At 46.0% G+C, this 19,666-nt stretch overlaps 1 protein-coding gene across 1 annotated transcript in view; it reads left to right on the top strand.

The window, feature by feature from the left end:
• The window catches only part of IL20RB (interleukin 20 receptor subunit beta), a 31,205-nt gene extending 12,966 nt beyond the window's left edge, over positions 1–18,239 (top strand). Inside the window, exons 4-7 of the mRNA XM_037061217.1 lie at positions 4,692–4,816; positions 6,874–7,024; positions 9,870–10,012; positions 16,543–18,239. Coding sequence (XP_036917112.1) covers positions 4,692–4,816; positions 6,874–7,024; positions 9,870–10,012; positions 16,543–16,650 — 527 coding nt within the window. The 3' untranslated portion in view covers positions 16,651–18,239. The remainder of the gene's footprint in view (positions 1–4,691; positions 4,817–6,873; positions 7,025–9,869; positions 10,013–16,542) is intronic.
• Positions 18,240–19,666: the final 1,427 nt, after the last annotated feature.

Raw genomic sequence — 19,666 nt, 5'->3', positions numbered from 1 at the left:
AAAATGTTCTCTGAGTTTTTCAGGATTCTTTTTATCATTAGTCTTGCAAAACCAGAGTACTATGAACACAAATAACCCTAACTGGTTCATTTAAAACAAAAATGTCAACTGCTCCCCACATGCACTCTTTCTGATTTGGAAAGAGGCTTTTAAAGTAATTCTCTATCTCCATCAGTGTCTGCAGATGGTGGGAATGCTGACATTGTGAAGCCGCTCTGGGAGTGGGGAGATACATGGGCAAATACATGACTTTTTTTACAGGAATAGTACCTGGAAAATGTTTGAGAAGTAAAGGAAGAATACAGATAAGTGGCCAACTTTGGCAGAGCACAAATGATGGCCAATGTATAAAAAGGTGTGTGTATTTGGGAGTAGCAGGAGCAAGGACTGAACAGCCAGTGAGTGAGGAAGCAGCCAGTCACTTTGATGTGAAGGTGATCAAACCAGTAGAGGGAAATCATGGAAAAAGAAAGTGTTTAGGCCAGATTTATCTTGGCTAGACACTCTGGCTGCTATGCAAAAGGGAACTGGAGTAGGTCAAGTGTAGATCAACAGGGGAAGAGTGAGGAAGGCATTCTGAGCCTAGTAGAGGGGGAAGGGATGGAGAAAAGTGGGCAAATATGAGTCATGGATGGGTTAGGACAGAGCTTGAGTACCAGTCATTGGGAGAGACAACAATAGTGTTCAGATTCCACCTGGCGTTGGTGAGAATGTCATCCAAGGCAGAGAACCCAGGAGGTGATATGGACTCTGACCAGTGGTGTCTGTGGTGCTGTGGATGCGAAGAACAAATTCACACGACTGCAGAAGTCTTATGGAGAAAAAGGGATGTCATGGCCACTCTTTAAGTGAGAGAGCACCCTGACCCTTGCCTGGACAGGTTTTTATTGCTTTTCTGGGAGCATTCCTCAAGGAAGGTCTTCATTCATCATTGTCAGGCAGTAATGATCAAACAATAGATAACATTCAGAGAACTATGAGGGCTTATTCTGAGTCAGGGTCAGTTAGCTAAAGGGCCATAAAGCTTTGGGAAACAAACTCATTTTAGGCTTGGACCCTTATCGGAAATTTGAGAACATTCTTAGCAAAGCAGGTTTCACAAGATTTTATGCATTCTTTCTTAGTCCTGATCACCCCAGGGAACTGCCCATTACTGCCCATGGCTGCACCGCCCTCCAACATTGTTTCAGGCTTAAGTCAGGCTGGGAAAGTAAGGCAGTCAAGAGATTAGGAGACTTCTTGCAGACATAATGAGGAATCAGGGTATGTCAAAGCTGAGAGTTCATCACTCTCTTTTTCTATAGTCCCCCAAGTCCTTCCCTGAAGGCCCCTTCATGACCATGCCTGTCTTAGATTGTCCCTCCCTTGAGGAATCTTACCTGTCATTAACTAACCAATCATCTTCCCCGGGGCCAAGCAAGATGAAGTAAAAGGGGGCATAGATGGCTCTCTTACCAGGAAGATAAGCTTTGTCTCTGTAGTGGCTTATGGTCCCAAGGTCTCTTTACTCAACCTTAGCCATGGGGTGAGCCTTAGCTTCTGAAACTAGGCAGGGTGGTCCCCAAAGAGGCTTCAACTAGTCTTGAGAAATAGGAGGCACTTCTGGCTTTGGGCTCTTTGACATAGAGATTACTATAAGATATCATGCCAAGATGTCTGATTGGCGCCTGGGAATCAGGCCCTGGGACTCAGATAGGTCAAGGCCAGACACACAGAACAAAGTTAATAGGTAAAGGCTTCAGGGCAGATGAAGTTGTCCAGGAACAAGATATAAGAACAGGGATAACTCAGGACAGGATCCTGGGAAACTTACAGGGTTTAAAAAGCAGGTAGAGGGAAGGGTACCGGTAGGTGGGTGGATGGGAGAATAGAAGAGCTGCTGATAGGCCTAAAGCAGGCCCCTAAATGCATCCCTGAGAAAATGGCTTCACAGAACAGTGGGGACGGTTGTTAGGCTGCTGAGCAGAAGATTGAGTGGAGATGGGAAGGAGCAAAGCAGATCCTCCTCTGAGACAGATGTGGGTGATAATGTGACCAGTCTGAAGCTGCAAGAGATGCAAGGGAAAGGCCTTGGTGACCTCTTGTTTTCTTGGTGTGACAGAAGATCATCCGCTGTGAGGACAAAGGAAGGTTAGGAGCAGCATGGACAGTAATGGGATGAGTCAAATGTTACTGGGCAGTGTATGAAATTGGATAGAAATCAGGGGGGTTAGAAAGTGATGGTGGTGGCAGTGGAGAGCCCAAGCTGGAAGTGGCTGAGGAAGGTGAAGACAGATTTGAAGGGGAAGTTGACCCTCTAGAGTCAGATGGATGTGGTTCAAATCCAGCTTAGCCATTGATAACTGGGCCCCTCTTTGCCTTCTCTTCTGTAAGAAAGGCAACAGTTTGCCTCAAAACGTACTTATAGGAAATATACAAGATGTGTAAATGCGTAAATGCTCAATGCAGTGCTATCCTGTTATGGTACTCAGCTATTGTTTAAGTATTATTACTATTACCGCCCTAGGTATGCCTAAGTAAAGAGCTAGAGCAGAGGAAGGAAGAGGTGGGGCAGCAATGAGATCGTTGGGATATGATACTAATAGGAATTTTGATGCAGAATGTGAGGTTTTTCTGCCCAGGCACTGGGAGGATCTAGTAGAAGCAGTGGGATTCCAGCCCTAGGCACTGGGGGAGACTGAGGGGCACCAGAACAGGGTACAACTATGCCTCTGCCCACAGTGCCCAGGTGTCACCCAGCAGCCCCTCCCTCTGAGCATAGGGCTCCAGCCAAGACCATTGCTGGGGGCTGGCAGCTGTTGTTGGAAAGGAAGGTATAGGTCAGAGGGAGATAAGGAAGTGCCTACAAAATTGTGTGGGTGGGGGTTTGTGCAGTAAAAACTTGTGCTTGAGAAGGCCATTAAAAACAGGAAAAAGTTTTGCTGCAGGATGAGCTGAAGAACAGGAGTCTCTGTACCTGCCCCAGAAGGTGGAAGATGTAGTCCTGTGTGACCACTGTGCAGGTGGAGTTAGCTACAGAGCTGGGATGAATCATGTCGCTTAAGGGCATAAAGTCCCTTCCTTTGCCTCTGAAAAAGGCCAGTGTGACTTCTTCCTAAACATATGAAAAGTCTTGGTTTAAAGCTTCTCTGGAAAAAAATAATAAAGCTGCCCTGAAAAAGATCTATTCTTACAGGGAAGCCTTTTTTGAGAGCAGAAGTTCTTAACCTTGATTGCACATCAAGTCACAGGGATGAGCACCACTCATCCCTTGGAACCACTTATATCAGGGGCACATCCCTGGAGCCTGATATAAATAATTTATGTGCATCCTGTTCACTGGGAGTTTAAAATTCTCCCTAGGTTATTCTCATGAACATCCAGATCCAAGATACATGAGTACAGAGGTTAAACATCCCACAGAGCAGAGTTCAGAAGCTTGGGAAGGATATGGGCTCAAATTCTGGCCAATAACTGTGTGACTTTGGGAGAATCACTTAACCTCTCTGAGGCCCAATTACATTATCTGTACAACAGGTGCATTATTTACTTTCTTAAACTTGCTGGATGGATAAAATGAGTATGTAGAGTGCATAGGGCAGAGGTTCCTGCTCCAACACTGTCGAAATATTCTCTAAAATGAGAATGAGCACTAAATGAGAAATGAAATGAGAACTAAAATGACTTCAGGTCATTTTTTCTAACTCTATTCTCAATAAAGATGGAAATCAGAAGATATGTTTCTAATCGTGTTTGACCTAAAACTGGAGGAGTCAAACATCTGTCTTCCTTCTGGGAGTGTTTCAGAGGTAGTACTGTTGGTGCTCTGTGCTCATTTGAGGCCTCTAGACTGGGTATGTTTTTACACAGTTGGTCCCTGACTTCCCAGGTCCTCCTGTCCCCTGTCCAGGCAGCTTTTCAAATGCCAGGAAATGTTTTGCTCTCTGAAAACTCCCTGCAGGAAATGACTTTCCTTTGAGTATCCACTGACCTCAATGTAGGGGGATTTGGCCCAGAACACACTCCACTCTACTTCTTCAGCCACCGCCAACAATCAGGGGCCCCTTCTGGTCCTGCAGTGCCTGGATCTGAGAGGAAAGGATGGATCCATCATCACTAGCCAGGGAGTAGAGACTGCCTGCCTGTGCCCTTCTGTTCTTGGTTTGCCAAGGGGGAGGTGTCCATGGAGACTGCCGGACAATCTGTTTAGGATCTAGAAATGGGAAAGATAGTGTTTGTGCTTGTGCTGTAATTTCTAGAGTTGGTTATTGGAATTTGTCAAACCCTCTGGTTTTCTGATATCTTCCATTTAGGATCCTTGGGTTGAGAACAGAATGGTCCATTCACAGGCTGCTGATTTGCTGATGTTTGGTTCGCAGGCCGGCACCCAATCCTTGAGCTACACCAGCCAGGGCTGATTTGCTGATGTTTGAAAGTCATCAGCAGCCAGTTCATGTCACCAATCCATGTGAATTGTAGTAATCTTTGTCTTTTGAAAAAACTCTCTCATTATTTAAAGAGCATTCACTGAGCACCTGCCGGGTACAAGAGAGTATTGGTGGACATGCTGCTATGTGCTGTGGAGCTACATCCAGCCCCCTCCCTCCCCAGGAGCCTGGCATGTTCCCACCAATGACTTGGTCAGAGTTTCCCAGAACAGAAATCAGTCCTGTCTGGGGCTGGCTTTGATTCCTCTCCTGTCTTGCCAACAGCTTTTCTAACCCCACCTGAAATGGAGGTCACCAAGGATGGCTTCTACCTGGTTATTAAACTGAAAGACCTGGGGCCCCAGTTTGAGTTCCTCGTGGCCTACTGGAAGAAGGAGCCTGGTGCTAAGGTAAGACTCAGGCCTTGGTCTTTGAGTCAGACTTTGGGGAAGGAGCCACAGGCCTGTGAGAGGTCGTTGAAAGAAGCCAGCCCCTGCAGTGCTCATTGTGTGGGGTGGCCTGAGGATGACCAGGCCTAAGTGAAGTGTGGGAAAGAAGAGATGGGAGTAGGGTGACAATCTCAGTAGCCTCTTCTTCAAAGAACTGCCTTGGTTCCAACCCAGGCCTTGGCTGGGTGCCTTCTCAGGCCAGATTGACTGAAGTACGGGGATTGCCTTCTTGCTGTAAATTCGGACATACTGGGATCCATATTACCTTTTCGCTGCATTTCTTTTCCCATATCAGCTTGCCTTCTCAGCTCTCTGCCTGACATGTTCAGGTGCAGCAGACCAGGGTGTTCCAGATCAACTGGATGATTTCAAAAGCATATGAGGCTGGCACCAGCCTCTTTAGGGTGTTCATCTGGGCAGGGTGCAGGAGTCAGGGCAGAGCGCCAAGAACTGGCTTCTGGATTACCCTAATTATGAGCCAGTGGGTCACACAGAGTGCCTAGTTGGGGCGCTGCCCCTCCCTGTGGGACAGCTGCTGCATGCTGGGGTGGGTGCGAGGTCAGCTCTCCCAGAGGAAATGGTCAAACAGGAGCAGCTGCACCAGCAGAGGAGGTGGGGCTTGAGCAGGAACCGGGGAACGTCAGAGCTGTGGAAGCTCTGTGTGAGCCGATACAGTGACAAGGCCCACTCCAGTCAGCACAAACAAAAGCCGACTTTATCATAGGGATTAATATGGTGCAGTAAGGAGCTCTCACAGAATTTGTGGGAGAGATGGCCCAGAGCCAGGCTGCAGCATGGCTTCCTTACCCAAGAACCCTTGCCTGTGGAGTCCTTGCTTCCCTCTGGTGGGTCCTCTCTATTGCACTCTTTCTGTGGCCTTCTCAGCTTACTCCCAGGCCCTGACTGCTCAACAGCCCTTCCTACTCATTCCTGTGGTTGTGCTTGACCAGCCCCTCAAGTCCTCTCAGGTGTGACTCCCCCTCTTTGTGTCCTCTTCCCTTTGTCCCTGTTTCCAGCTCCAGATATTGCCAAGACAAAATCCCAAGAGAGGAAATCTGATTGGTCCTGCTTATCTTATCAGGCTAAGCTTAGGGGTTACAGGTTGCCAACTGGTCTCTGATAGACCCTTCTGAGAGTAGGGGTATCCCTGACCTCACAGCATTATCTTGGGGAGCAGGGCACATGTCCCAGCACCCATTCAACAGGGCCAGTAGGTTGAGTAGCTTCCCCTGGAAGGTGGTATGGGTAGGTGGAATGGGCATTAACAATGGTTTCCAGTATTTACTCCTGCTGGGTCAGGGCCCAGTGGTAGGACATGGCATTGCCCGCTAGGCAGATGGAGTGGTGTGGGGGACAGATCAGGACCTGGGCAGGAAGGAGCATGTGGCTCCCTCACATTCTCTGGGATGGAGCCCTCTCTCCACCCTTGGTAACTGGGAGAGGAGCACACACACTGAGTCATATGGGCTTTGCCCAAACAAGCCTCCACAGGTTCAGACATGGAGCACAGGCCCCAGGGGGTGGGTAGAGTAGAAGGATGTACAGATGGATACATAGACAGGTGGATGGATGGATGTGTGAAGAGGCACCGCCCAGTAGTTCCACTGCTCCTGTGCACTGGTCCCCACCCTGGCTCAGTAGTATTTCCTAACCTTCAATTCCCTGCTCATGTTATCTTATCAGAGAGGTCTTCCCTAGCCATTCTATTTAGTGCAGCCTCATTACTCTGCCTTCTTGCTCTGCTTAATTTTTCTTACCCCCACCTGATAAATATTACATATTGTCTGTCTTCTCCCATATAAGTTCCATGAGAGCAGTGCCTACAACAGTGCTTGACACATAGTAGGTGCATAATAAACACATATGAATGAATGAATGAATGAATGAATGAATGAATGAGAAGGAATATTTTGTACACAGCCTGGAAAGGAAATATCTGCAGCTTTTCTTTCCTGGCTCATCTCTCCCTTTCCAGTCTTGTTTCCCTCAGTGTGTAACTGCTTTCTGCTCTCCTAAAGGAACACGTCAAAACAGTGAGGAGCAGGGGTGTCCCGGTGCACCTGGAAACCATGGAGCCTGGGGCTGTGTACTGTGTGAAGGCCCAGACATTTGTGAAGGCCATCGGAAGGCACAGTGCCTTCAGCCAGGCGGAATGCATCAAGGTGCAAGGTAAGGATGACCTATCTTTTCTCTGGTACTGTACTGGCACAGGTGACAGTACCTCCTGAAGGATGCTCAGCTGCCTGCTGGGTTTCTTTGGTTCTCAGCCTCCCCTAGTCTCACTGACCTGCTTCCTGAGTCTGGATGGATTCCTGTGGTGAAAGTGTACTTCCCTCCAGGATCATAGGGGAGAGTCCACCCTGGGGCTGGGTGGGGTCACTTGAGCAGCTGTCTGGAACACTTTCCCCCCCGAAAGGCCCCTAGAGGCCAGATATTGCAAGGCTTACCAGGTGAATTGCAGGGAGGTGCAGGGGAGGCAGCCAGGAGCTTGCGAGTCAGACCCTGTGAGAAGGCAGCCCATTGTATACCAAAGCTGCTTTCAGCTAGGAGGGACCTATGAGAAATCTATAGACTCCTCTTGTTTAACTTAATTTTTTTCCCTTGAAATTTTTTGAGGTCTAAAACCCCACAAAGTTTAAAAACCCTTGCTAAAGATACAAAGTAAAACCCCATATCTCCTGATTCTGCCACTCAAATACCACTAGCGACATTTTTGTATATACTTTCTAGCCTTTAACAAAATAATTATTATTTTGAATATTTAGTACATTAATAAGTTCCAAAACATATAAGCTACACATGGAAGCTCTCTGTTCTTTCTTTTTTAGCACAAATGGCAGCAGGCTTTCTGCAATAGTCTGGATCTTGTCTTTTCCAGTTTCTGTATCTCATAGATTTTTCCATATCTATGTAGAACTTCCTCATCTTTCTTTTTGGCTACATAGTATTCCCCCTTGTGTATATATCACTAATTTCACTAGCTTCCTGTTGATGGGCATTTAGCTCCCCCCTCAATATTTTGCTACCGCAGGCAATGCTTTAGTTAGTTACTGTGCACATAGATCCTTTTGCTCATATGCCTGAAGGATAAATTCCTGGAGGTAGAGTTGCTTTGTCAGAAGCAAACACCATTGAAGTCTGACTGCTGCCCCCAACTACTCTCCAAAGAGGTGTCATCCTGCCATCACAGCCCACGTGTAGACACACGTGGCAGGTGGATTGCATATATGCTTTGCACCTGCTGTTCCACAGATATCCATCACATTTCTCATGCAGATTTTCTGATTGCCACTATGTACTACTGTTTGAGAATGGGTGAGTCGAGCTTGTTCAAAAATTCAAACACAGAAGGATATAAAGTAAGAGGTACATGTTTTCCACTGAGGAGGTTTATTTTGGCAAGTTTGGCATTTAACCTGCTAGTTACTAGGTGATACTCAGAGGCACAGATGGGTCTGTACTTTGCCTACTGTTCTGCTTGTTCATTATTTTCACTTAGTGGTATATTGTTTAGATCTTCCATGTCAGCACACATGGACGGACCTACCTCACCTGGAAAGAAGAAGCACAATGAGCCAATGCATGTATGTGCTGAAATATATGTAATTAATGGGCATATTTTGTGCTTTCCAGTCTTTGTTACTATAAACCATGCTGCAATGAACAAGCTTGTATATATTCTAATGCCCATTTTAATAGCTGAATTATTAACCTACTATGCTGATGATCCATAATAAATTAAGTCATCTTCTATTGGGAGGTATTTAGGTCATCTCCATGCTTCAGGTCATTTCCACGTGCTTTTGAAGATGATGGTCATTGATTGATTGACCAATTCATTGGATGAATATCTATGGAGCATTGACTATGGGCCACGTGCTGGTTGAGTCCCTGGGCTACAGCAGGGAAGTCCCTGCTCTCAAGGAGCTTACCTTCTAGTTGAAGAGACAGGCTACAGACAAGTAAACGAATGAGACAGCTTCCCTTGGTGGTACGTGCTATGATGAAAATACACAGCATGGCAGGAGGTGGGGGAGGTGTAGGTGTGTGACTCTGGGCAGAGGTGAGACTGGTTGTGAGGCTGATGGGAGCAGATGCTGCTGAGCTGCTTTACGCATGCCGTTGCTTCCTTTCTTGGATTTATTTATTTTTTTGGAGTCTACTCACAAAAGTGGATGAAAGGGTATGAACATTTATTTGTATATCCCTTGATGTGTACTGCCAAAATATTTCCCCAAAGCGCTGAAACACAGTGCAGTGCCCCTAGGCCCACGTGTGAGGCCACCAGCTTTCTGCAGCCTCACCGGCTGTGCCGCCTTTCACACTGCGGGTGAGCAGTGCAGCCTGGAGGGCCTAACGCAGTTGCTTGAGGGTAGGAGATGGAAAAATAACCCCCCCCCCCCCCCGTATCTCCAGCTGCTCCCACTTGGTATTTTCCGATCCATTTACTTAGTAGAATGACCCTAGGCTTAGGAACCAGCCCTATGTGTGTGACTCGGAATAAGTTACTTAACTATAGTAGGGGCTTGATAGATGATAGTTATTATGTGACTGTTTTCTGAACTTAGTATTTTCTTCCATAAGATGAAACCGGGCCAGAAGCAAATTGTGAAACACATTCGTTTCAGCTACCGCCCAGTTCCATTCCTTGCTGTTCTTTTTTGGCGCCTCCCCCTCGTCCTGCTGGGGGCCTGGCGCTCTGCCCTCCCTCTGGCAGTGGCCCCAGGTTCAAAATGGCGGGGGGCTTAACAGTTGATGCTCCTCCCCTTTCCCCCCCAAATAGGTTTTAATCTTCCCTGGGGCTTTCTGGAAACCAAGCCTTAATTTGGATTCTAGAAAAATGTTTTTAATGGTGGTAATTTTAGTCACTAGGGTATACATCAAATCTCAGGATGTTGGTATCTGCTCTCTTACCCACACGCAGAACCAACTCCAGGAAAGTGAGGGAGGCCCCAGGTTGGAGATTTCATTTTCACTGTGTCTCCTAAGCCTGTTCTTATCATTTCATTTGCAGAAGAGACCCTCCCCCTGGTGCTGGCCCTGATTGCGTTTGCTGGCTTCGTGCTGATCCTTGTGGTTGTGCTGCTCTCCATCTGGAAGATGGGCCAGCTGCTCCGGTACTCCTGCTGCCCGGTGGTGGTGCTGCCCGACACCTTGGTAAGAGTGTCCCGTTTTCCTTTCAGTGTGATGCCGACCAGATGTAGTTTGGGCTCTGGTTGGGCATAGGCACACAGTTTCCTGGTTTACAAGCACTTGTAGGCAGAAGGGCAGAAGGGCATGTTCAGGACTTCACTTCTAGACGGGCTGAGAGAGCCCTCCCTTCTCCAGGGAGTGGGGACCTTCCTCAGTCAGACCGCTGCTGCCTGCCCCTAGGACCTGGCACGGCCAAGAGAGTGAGTATGTTGCTCAGCCTTGGTGCTTGGCAGTTCAGAGTCACACCCAGTCTCACCCTTCCAGACCGGCCCGCCGAGTGTTCTTGGCCCCTTCCCATGATTATAACAGCAGCTGCATCCAGTAACTTGTTCTGACACAACTTGTTCAGTTCTCCTGCCAAGAACTTCATTGGCTCTCAGGGTGAAGTACATGGATATGAATGTGGGAGCATAGACTGTGCTTTGCCTTTGGCTGGGGGCTGGGAACAACCTGGACCTGCCTAGTAACTACCAAAAGTTAGGGTCCCCATCTGTTTTCTCAGTGCCTTGCAAGTGTGGGATTCTTACCATACTCCCAAGGACACTGGTCCACAGGTCTGAAGCTCTCCTGTGGGGGCAGGTCCTGTGTGCCCATGCCAGTGTCAGGGAGAGGCACAAGCAGGCCTCCAGTGGCAGTCCCCACATTCCATCTGGCTGCCTCCCATGTCCCTCCCCCAAGACCTCAACATGCAAGCAGCACAAAACCAAAACAAAACAACAAACAAAAACGAACCTCAGAGATTTCTCTCAGCTGTCTCCTGCAAGGAGGGAGTTAGCAGTCAGCTTCCCAGAAGCAAGGAGAGCTGGCACTGCCTGCAAGCATTCCTGCAGTCCTACATCAGCCTGGGATCACTTTGGAAGGTGTCACTCTTGTGACAACTGCATGGCCCTGATAGCGAGGGCCATACTCTTCCTACACCAGAGGAATGATTCTCCCTAATCCAGTCTTCAGGACACCCCTTTACCTTGCTACCCTAAGCCTGTTCTTTTCTCTCCAGTACTTCCAGGTAGTCATCTGACTAGTCATCTAACTAGTCTCACCTAACTCTGCACTTAGCTGAGACTAGTGCAGAGTTAAGCACCAGGCACTGTTCTAGGGCTTTGCCTACACAGCATCGACTCCTCTCATTTCCCCCTTTTCATAACGGTTACCAACGTGCTGCTCATCAGTCCCCTGCTCCACCAGCACACTCTGAATGGTTTACTAAGTGGTTCACGGCTAAACACGAAGGCCATGTGGTCTACGAGACACAGGAGACAGGGCAGGCCTCGTTCCCTTCAGCAATGACTCGAGGAGCTCAAAGATCCCTGAAGCAGAAAAGGATGTGTATTCTGCAGTAGTTGGGGGAGTGTTTTATAAATGTCAATTGGGTCAAATGTTGGATAACACTGTTCATATGTTTTTTATAGTTCTGTTAGTTATTGAGAGAGACAGCAAAATTTTCAGTATGAGTGTGGGTTTGTCTGTTTCTCCTTTTATGTCAGTTTTTCCTTCATGTATTTTGAAGCTCTGTTTTAGGAGTATATGTATTTGTAATTGATACATCTTCCTGAGTAATTGGGCCTTTTATCATCGTGAAATGCCCCTCTTTATCTCTGGCAATTGTCCTTACTTTGATATTAATATAACTTTTTTTTGGTCTGTTTACTGTTTGTATGGGTTATCTTCTTTCCATATTCTCACCCTAAACTTATCTGTGTCCTCATATTTAAAGTGTGTCTCTTATAGCAGCATACAGTTAGCCTTTTTAAAACATGAATTTATCCCAACAATCTCTGTCATTTAATTGGAATGTTTAGTCCATTAACACTTAACTCTGGTCCTGTCATTTTCTAACTTTTGTGTTTCACCCAATATTTGTTTTCTGATTCTTCAAGCCAGTAAAACTGTCATTATTCACGGCACCAAGAGAGACCTGCCCTCAGACAAGGAACTGCAAACATTGGGAAACTCACCTAGTGACATTCCCTCTTTCCAAGTGTCAATTTTTGGTTGCTTGCTTTTAGAGAGAGAGGCAGAGAGAGAGAAAGATAGAGATAGAGATAGTGCTGGAAACATCCATTGATTGCCTTTTTTGTATGCATCCCAACCGGGATAGAGCCCACAACCTAGGCATGTGCCCTAACTGGGAATTAAACCTGCGACCCTTTGGTCTATGGGATGAGGTTCCAACCAACTGGGCCAGACCGGCCAGGGCTGTTTCTCCCTCGGTTTTTTTTTTTTTTAATTTTTTATTTTATTTATTTATTTATCTTTAGAGGGGAAGGAGAGAGGGAGAGAAACATCAACGTATGGTTGCCTTTTATGCATCCCCCGCTGGTAGTTAGCCTGCAAGGAACCGGCCTGCAACCCAGGCATGTGCCCTGACTGGGAATCGAACCGCGATTGTCTGGTTCGCAGGCTCGCACTCAATCCACTGAGCTACGCCAGCCAGGGCTCCCTCGGTTTTTTAAGTGGAAAATTTTTCTGAGTAGATGCACTTTCCACTGTGCTGTGTGAGTAGATAGATCTCTGGCGTCCATCAAATCCCAATAGGTTCTGGAGCGGTCCATCACTACCGCCTTCTCTCCCTTCCTCAGACTTGACATTAGTAGAGTGTAGCTGCACTTCACAGCTGCATAGTTACAAGTGATCTTCCAAACTATCAAAAAGCAACTTCCAACCATCTTTGCAAAATCCACACATCTTTCCAATTAAAGCATAGAAAATTACCAAGTGAAAATCCTTGACAACTCTTTTAAAAGCCCTATTGAGTTTGTAAGTGTTTATCTGTTTAGATTAAATATATCATGTCTACATCTATAATTTTATAGTTGGTGATGGTTGTCCTCTAAAATATACCATTAAGAATGTCTTTGCATTTAGCAAGAGCATAAAATGGAGTAAAAATAACCTATTCAACAAATGGTAATGGGAGAACTGGGCTGGTGCATGCAAAAAAATGAAACTTGACCACCAACTTACGCCTTACACCAGAATAAACTAAAAATGTATAAAAGGCTTAACACATAAGCCATGACACCATGAAAGTCCTAGAGGAAAACATAGGCAGTAAAACTTCAGAAATTTTCACCCATATATCCTCTAGGACAAGGGAAATAAAGAAAAGACTAGCCCTGGCTGGTGTGGCTCAGTGGATTCAGTGCCAGCTTGAAAACGAAAGGGTCACTGGTTCAATTCCCAGTCTGGGTATGTGTCTGGGTTGTGGGTCAGGTCCCCAGTAGGGGGTGCTCAAGAGGCAACAATGCATTGATATTTCTCTCTCTTTCCTCCCTTCCTTCCCCTCTGTCTAAAAATAAATAAACTAAAAAAAAAAACCCTAAATAAATAGGACTACATCAAATTAAAAAGCTTCTGCACCACTAAAGAAAACATCATCAAAATGAAAAGGGAATGGACCGTATAGGAAAATATATTTGCCAATTATACCTTGGACAGGGTTTGATCTTCGAAATACAAGGTCTGGCAGAAGTAATACCTGCTTGAGTATGGTTGGTAGGGTAATATAATGGGTGTAATAATTTATAGTTTTAATTTGAACATTTCACCTAAAATGCGATATGGTGTGCTTGAGCGTGATACTGTTATGTTACAGAATTACATGCTTATGATTTTGTAATAAAAGATTTTATAATAAAAAGGGGGCATTGTTTGTGCTGAACCCTGTATATAAAGAACTCATAAGTCTCAACACCAGGAAGACAAACAATCCAATTAAAAAATGGGCAAAGGGCCTGAACAGACACTTCTCCAAGTAGGCCCATAGACATATGAAAAAATGCTCAATATCACTAGTCATCAGAGAGATGCAAATTAAAACCACAATGAGATGCCACCTCATACTGGTCAGAATGGCCATCCTAAACAAATCAACAAAAACAAGTGCTGGCAAGAATAAGGAGAAAAGGGAACCCTAGGGCACTGTTGGTGGGAATGCAGACTGGTGCAGCCATGTGGAAAACAACATGGAACTTCCTCAAAGAACTAAAAATGGAACTGCCTCTTGACCCAGCAATTCCACAGCTGGGATTATACCCTGAGAACCCTGAAACACCAATCCAAAAGAACCTATGCACCCCAATGTTCATAGCAGCACTGTTTACAATAGCCAAGTGCTGGAAACAGCCTAAGTGCCCATCAGTAAATAAATAGATAAAAAAAACGTGGTACATTTACACAATGTAATACTGCGCAGCAGAAAGAAAAAAGGAGCTCCTAGCCTTCATGACAGCGTGAATGGAACTGGAGGGCATTATACTAAGTGAAGTAAACCAGGCAAGGAAGGACAAATACCATATGATTTCATCTAAACGAAGAACCTAAGGAATAAAACAAATGAACACAATAGAACGAGAGGAATGGAAACAAGCAACAGACTGACATTGACCAGAGGGGACGGGGAAGAACATAAGGAGGGAAAGAAGGGGAAAGGGCTAATTAATAAACAGGTGTAAATGACCCATGTACAATGACAACAAAGTGGGGATTGACCGTGGGAGTGCAGGGTCGGTGTTGAGCAATGGGAGGGCTATGGGGGAAAATTGGGACAATTGTAATAGAGCAACAGTAAAAAAAAAATGTCTTTGCATTCAGGTTGATATCACTAAGTAACATTCTAAAGCAGAAATATATATGCAAGAAAAATTATATTAACATTTCTCAGTATATATTCCTTATTTTAAAATACAATTTCTTTTCCTTGTCTTTCATCCATAATTGCTTTATGGGTAGGGAGGCCTTGGTGCTAAAGGGTCGTCCTTTCCTTTCCATGACTCACTTTACTCCGTCTCTTCCTGCTGTCCCATTCCCCTGTAATGTGGTAGCCAGCATAAAGATGGCCCCAAGTTAGTCCTTCTTCAATGGACCATCCCAAGCACGACTTTGTGTGCTTTGTAGAAAATGGTGTTTCTCAGATCAGATGCCTCTGGGGCCCACGTAGGTTGAAAGAAAAAGTGAAAGGGAGGGGGGGAAGGAGGGAGGGAAAGGAGAGTGTGCGGTGCAATTAACGAGATTCAGTAGGGCGCGATGGTGGGGACCATGGCAAACATATTCCAGCTAAAGAAGGCAGCTGCTTCTTGGTTGCCAAGAGGGAATGTATGTGAGCCAGTGCTACAAGATATTCAAGTATTCAATGATAAACAAACAAACAAACAAAATCCAGACTTTCATGAGAAATCTCCTGATTTTTAAACATTGAAAGCTGATTTAAACTAAAAAAATATTTGTGAGCTGAACTTTACTTGAAAGTTTACTCTAACCTGTGGGACACTAGTTTTGCACCTTCTGAAATTCTGAGGTAATACAATTTTACTTTAAGGTTCTAGAACGATACTCTCCAATATAGTAGCCACTTGCTAAATGTACCTGTTATCCCCACTAAGATGTGCTATAAACATAAAATACACAATGGATTTTGAAGAGCCAGTTCAAAAGAAAAATATGTAATATTTTATTAATTGTTTGTGTTAATTACATGTTGAAATATTTATTTTAAATAAAATATATTATTCAATTTAATTTTACCTGTTTCTTTTTACTTTTTAAAATGCGCTACAAGAGAATTTTAAAGTGTGTTATATTTTTATTTGACAATGCTCCAAAATTTAAGAAATGATCAAGTCTAACCACTGCAGAGTTAGGTAGCCAGTGTCCTGAGTCTTATGGACCAGCAGCAGTGAATCGGTGGTGGTTTCCACAAAGACACCATGCTCAGTGAGCCCTGCTTGTACATTGTCCTCTGCTGTGATCTGCCCAAGGACACTAGGAGAGCGATCCCCTGAAGCTGCCCCTTTACAAACTATGATCAAGGGTAACTGACTATGAAGCTGATGTCTCCTGGGGACTGAGGTGGAGGAAACCATTGTGCCTATTTATCTGTGTTCACGTGCCACTCTGGGGTGACGAAGGGGAGGGCCAGGGGAGATAACTGCAGAAGAACCTAGTGGATTTGGTGGAGATGTGTAGGTAAGCAACATCTTACCTGCAGGGAGGTAAGCAGGGAGGGTCCCTCTGAAAAGCTGGCACCTGCATTTCTACAGCCAGTTATGACTATGTAATGGGACCACTGGGAGACGATGGCAGGAACAGGAAGTATGAGTCAGGAAGGGACTTGTGTTTCAGGGGCACCAACTCTGGACTGGGTGCCCTGCTAGGTGTGATATGTAGAGCATCTCAGACCAGGCTGTTATTTTCGGAGCTCTGCTAGAAAAACATTTGATTTTTTGAGCAGAATTACATTCTGGGCATTTGTGGGGCAGAATCCCAGGCAGTGAGTGACAAAGCAGAGCCCCAACAGATCTGCTGCTCAGTCAGCTGGGAGACAGCTCAGTAAATGTCGGAAGCCCCTGGTCTAGGAGTCAGAATTGTTTTGGAGCTTTTTTGTTGCTTGAGAGGTAATTAATCACATAATTGGGATTTCTGTGATAGCCTCTGCAATAGCTACTACTTTGGTACTACCATTCATCTAGTAAATATTCATGGAAATTATTTTTCAGAAAGTCACCTCTTCACCCCAGAAGTTAGTCAGCTGCAGAAGGGAGGAGGTGGAAACCTGCGCCACGACTGTGCTGCCCACTGAGGAACTCTTCGGGGCCTGGATCTAGTAGGCTCGGGGAAGCATCCGAGTGAAGCTGAGCAACCTGGTCTGTGCGATACAGGCGCTGTGATGGGAAAGGCTGTGCTTCTGTTTTCCTCCAAGGACAAAAGAAGTCAGAAGAGCCTTCTACGTCCATTTCTAGAAGCAACTGTCAGAGGCAGAGTGGTTTGGCAGACAAAGCCCCGAGTAGGGACGAGATACGTGCCCATAGAACTGGATCTATCTGCCATCCACTAGCTGAATAACCCGAGGGAATGTGACTTTGTCTCTCTGGCCCTCAGTTTTCTCATCTATAAAATGGGTGGATTAACTGTTACACCATATATGTATGTATCTCCAGCACTGGCAGAGCTGTAGGGAACTTGGTGGCCCTGTACAATGCGACTGGGTCAGCTTTTCTGAAGAGCAGTATGTGAAAGTATAACAGGAATGATCAGAGACTCTATACACCAGCTGGCTTGGAGATCCCTCTTTCCTAGAGGAAGCCTTGAAAAGGAAAGGCAGGATGGGTGCAGTGGTGTTGATTTCACTTTAAGCCAAATGCCTGCGCAGAGGTGAAGGGCTCAGCCTGCTCTACAGTGACTGAGAGGGAGGCCACAGCCCCACTGAAACTGGGATGTGCAAGAAAGCTGTGAGGACACAAAATACTATAAAGGGTAAATAGTGTGTGACATCGAAGACAGCAGCTGCAATGTATGCAGATGATGAGATGACGACACAGAGGGATGTCATAAGTGTGATATTTGCTGTGTTCCTTTTTCTGGTAGAGTTGTTAAAGTATAGAATTAAAAATAAAAAAGGGGTCACCCTGTATAATCTTTTGGGTTTATCTCTTCCAAAATAATTGGTGTTTAGGGTTCTAGTTACATCAAAAACCTTGAGTCCAGAGAGGGCCCTGAAGACAACCTTTAATCAGAAGGTGTGGGGCAACCCTAGGTCAGGGATGGGCATGGGAAGAATAAGGGGGCAGTCTGACCACGTGAGAACCCCGACTGAGGCAGCTGGCCAAAGCCTCGCCTGGTCAGGGTGCTCCTGGGTCTTCCTGGAGGCCTTGCTTCACAGGAAATCCCTTTGGGGGCCTCTTTTCCTCAACATAGGTCACTCATGGTGTCCCTAGCCTCATTGCCTACCTCTGGAATTCTCCTGTTCCTATCCTCCACTAGGAGAGGAGAAGAGGGTCAGAGGAGGAATGGAGAGAGGAAATTTTTTGAGGGATAAGGGGATAGATGGGCAGAACCTGTGCCTCCCTTAGCTTCCACCCCTCCCAGCTCTGGAGCCTCAGAGCTGGTGTGTCTCCATGCCAACTTCCTGGTCCCCTTACAGCCAGCTCTGTGGTGGAGACTATCTAACCGCCTCAGTCAGGTGTTTCCTCCTACAAGACAGAGACCTACAACCCTCTCTCCACCTGGTGGGGTTTCAAGTAGTCAAAGGATGGGCTCTCTCTAGGAAGATGAGATCACTGACGATCTTTTCCTTTTGTGCCATTTTGTATGCTTCTGTGTTTGACTTTTTCATGAAGAGTATTTGTTAATTTTATATTTGGCTTAAACTGTAGACATACTTTCAGTTTGCAAAAATAAAGACTGTATTACTACACTTATCATCCCTTTCCTTCTACCCTCTTCCCAGCCCCTCCACCTGGCCACTGCCCCTGTCACCTGTCCAAGCCCAGAACCCAGAAATATGACCCACAACTTCCCTCTGCTTGAGTCTCTCTCACAGTTAATGCCCATCCCTTCCTGCTGACATAGAGAGGTATAGAGAAAGTTCTCTTGGTTATTCTGTTGTTTTCACATCTCCCCACATGCATCCATTGAGGCCCACATATACACCAGACATTACACGAGTCCCCACAGGAGAAGGGTGCCTCCTCGGTAGCTGGCGACGTCCTCTTCTCTCCTGGAGCTGTGTTCTGACACTCCAGGTCTTCTTTCCTCCCCTCTGGGACACTTTAACAGTAAAAAGGGGCAGCGCAATGAACAACTACAACAGGATCACAATTAAGACTATCCATGTCCTGCACTCCTTGCTATTGCTCAGTCCAGCAGAGGATGCCTGACCCAAGGATCAAGCCAAGCTTTCCTGGTCTCACTTTCAGGGAACAACTGCCAGGGTCCAAAGAAAAAAAAAACCCAAAAGGAGAATCTTGGCTGATTTCAACTGACAAAATAAATTTGAAAAGTCGTGACCTCAAAGATGCACAAAAGGAGCAAATGCTAATCCAAAGAATTCTCAAAAGTGAATAGAATGCATTTCTACTTAGTCTTATTATTCAATAGTGTTGGGCTTATTGACTCACTGTATCAATGAAGAATACTAGTAAATGTAAATACACCAATCAGAAGGTATTCTCCACCGCCACTATTTCCTGGCCCAGGCCACGACCCCGGGGCGGGGGGCGGAGGGGAGGGGGGCCGCCCCCTGAACGCCAGCACCAGCCTCCCGAGGGGCTGCTCCACTTGCAATCTTTCTGCCAGGGATTTCCTGCTAACTTCTAAGAGCCTTCTACAGAGGGATAGTAGACTATTATGCCTAGCCTCTGTGCTACTCCGCTGCCTATCTTAAAACATTTCCCCCCTGATTTTTTGTGTGCCTTATTTTTCCTCAGGCTAACTTTCTGTGGGTGCAGATCTCTGTTTCCTTCCAACTGGTCTGACTCACTTCCTTCAGGGAACTTTTGGTAGCTTCTGGAACCCAACTGGAAGGAACGATCTCATTATGTCCACGGGAGTCTGGCGCCACCTTGCGTTGGATACTGGAAAATTCCTACTTCTGTTCTCGCTCCCGGAGGAACGCCTGGGACCTCCTGGAGAAACAAAGGGAAAGCTCAGGCTAATTTCCTAGAATGAAAACTCAATTACATCACAAAACCTAATGGGAGTGTCCCCTCACAAACTTGCACTGTCTTTAGAGGATTTAGAATTTAGTGGCCACTATCTCCTCACTCGTGCTCATCTGAAAGTTGGGGCTTCACTCTGCTCACAGGGCTCTTTCTCCAAGCAGGGCATTTTGACCCCCACCTC

This window comes from Sturnira hondurensis, unplaced genomic scaffold, assembly GCF_014824575.4.
Source record: "Sturnira hondurensis isolate 20B ecotype Veracruz unplaced genomic scaffold, ASM1482457v3 Scaffold0013299, whole genome shotgun sequence".
In the NCBI taxonomy this organism is placed as follows: Eukaryota; Metazoa; Chordata; class Mammalia; order Chiroptera; family Phyllostomidae; genus Sturnira; species Sturnira hondurensis.
Note: the sequence above shows the minus strand (reverse complement) of the source record. Positions and strands in the feature narration are given on the sequence as shown.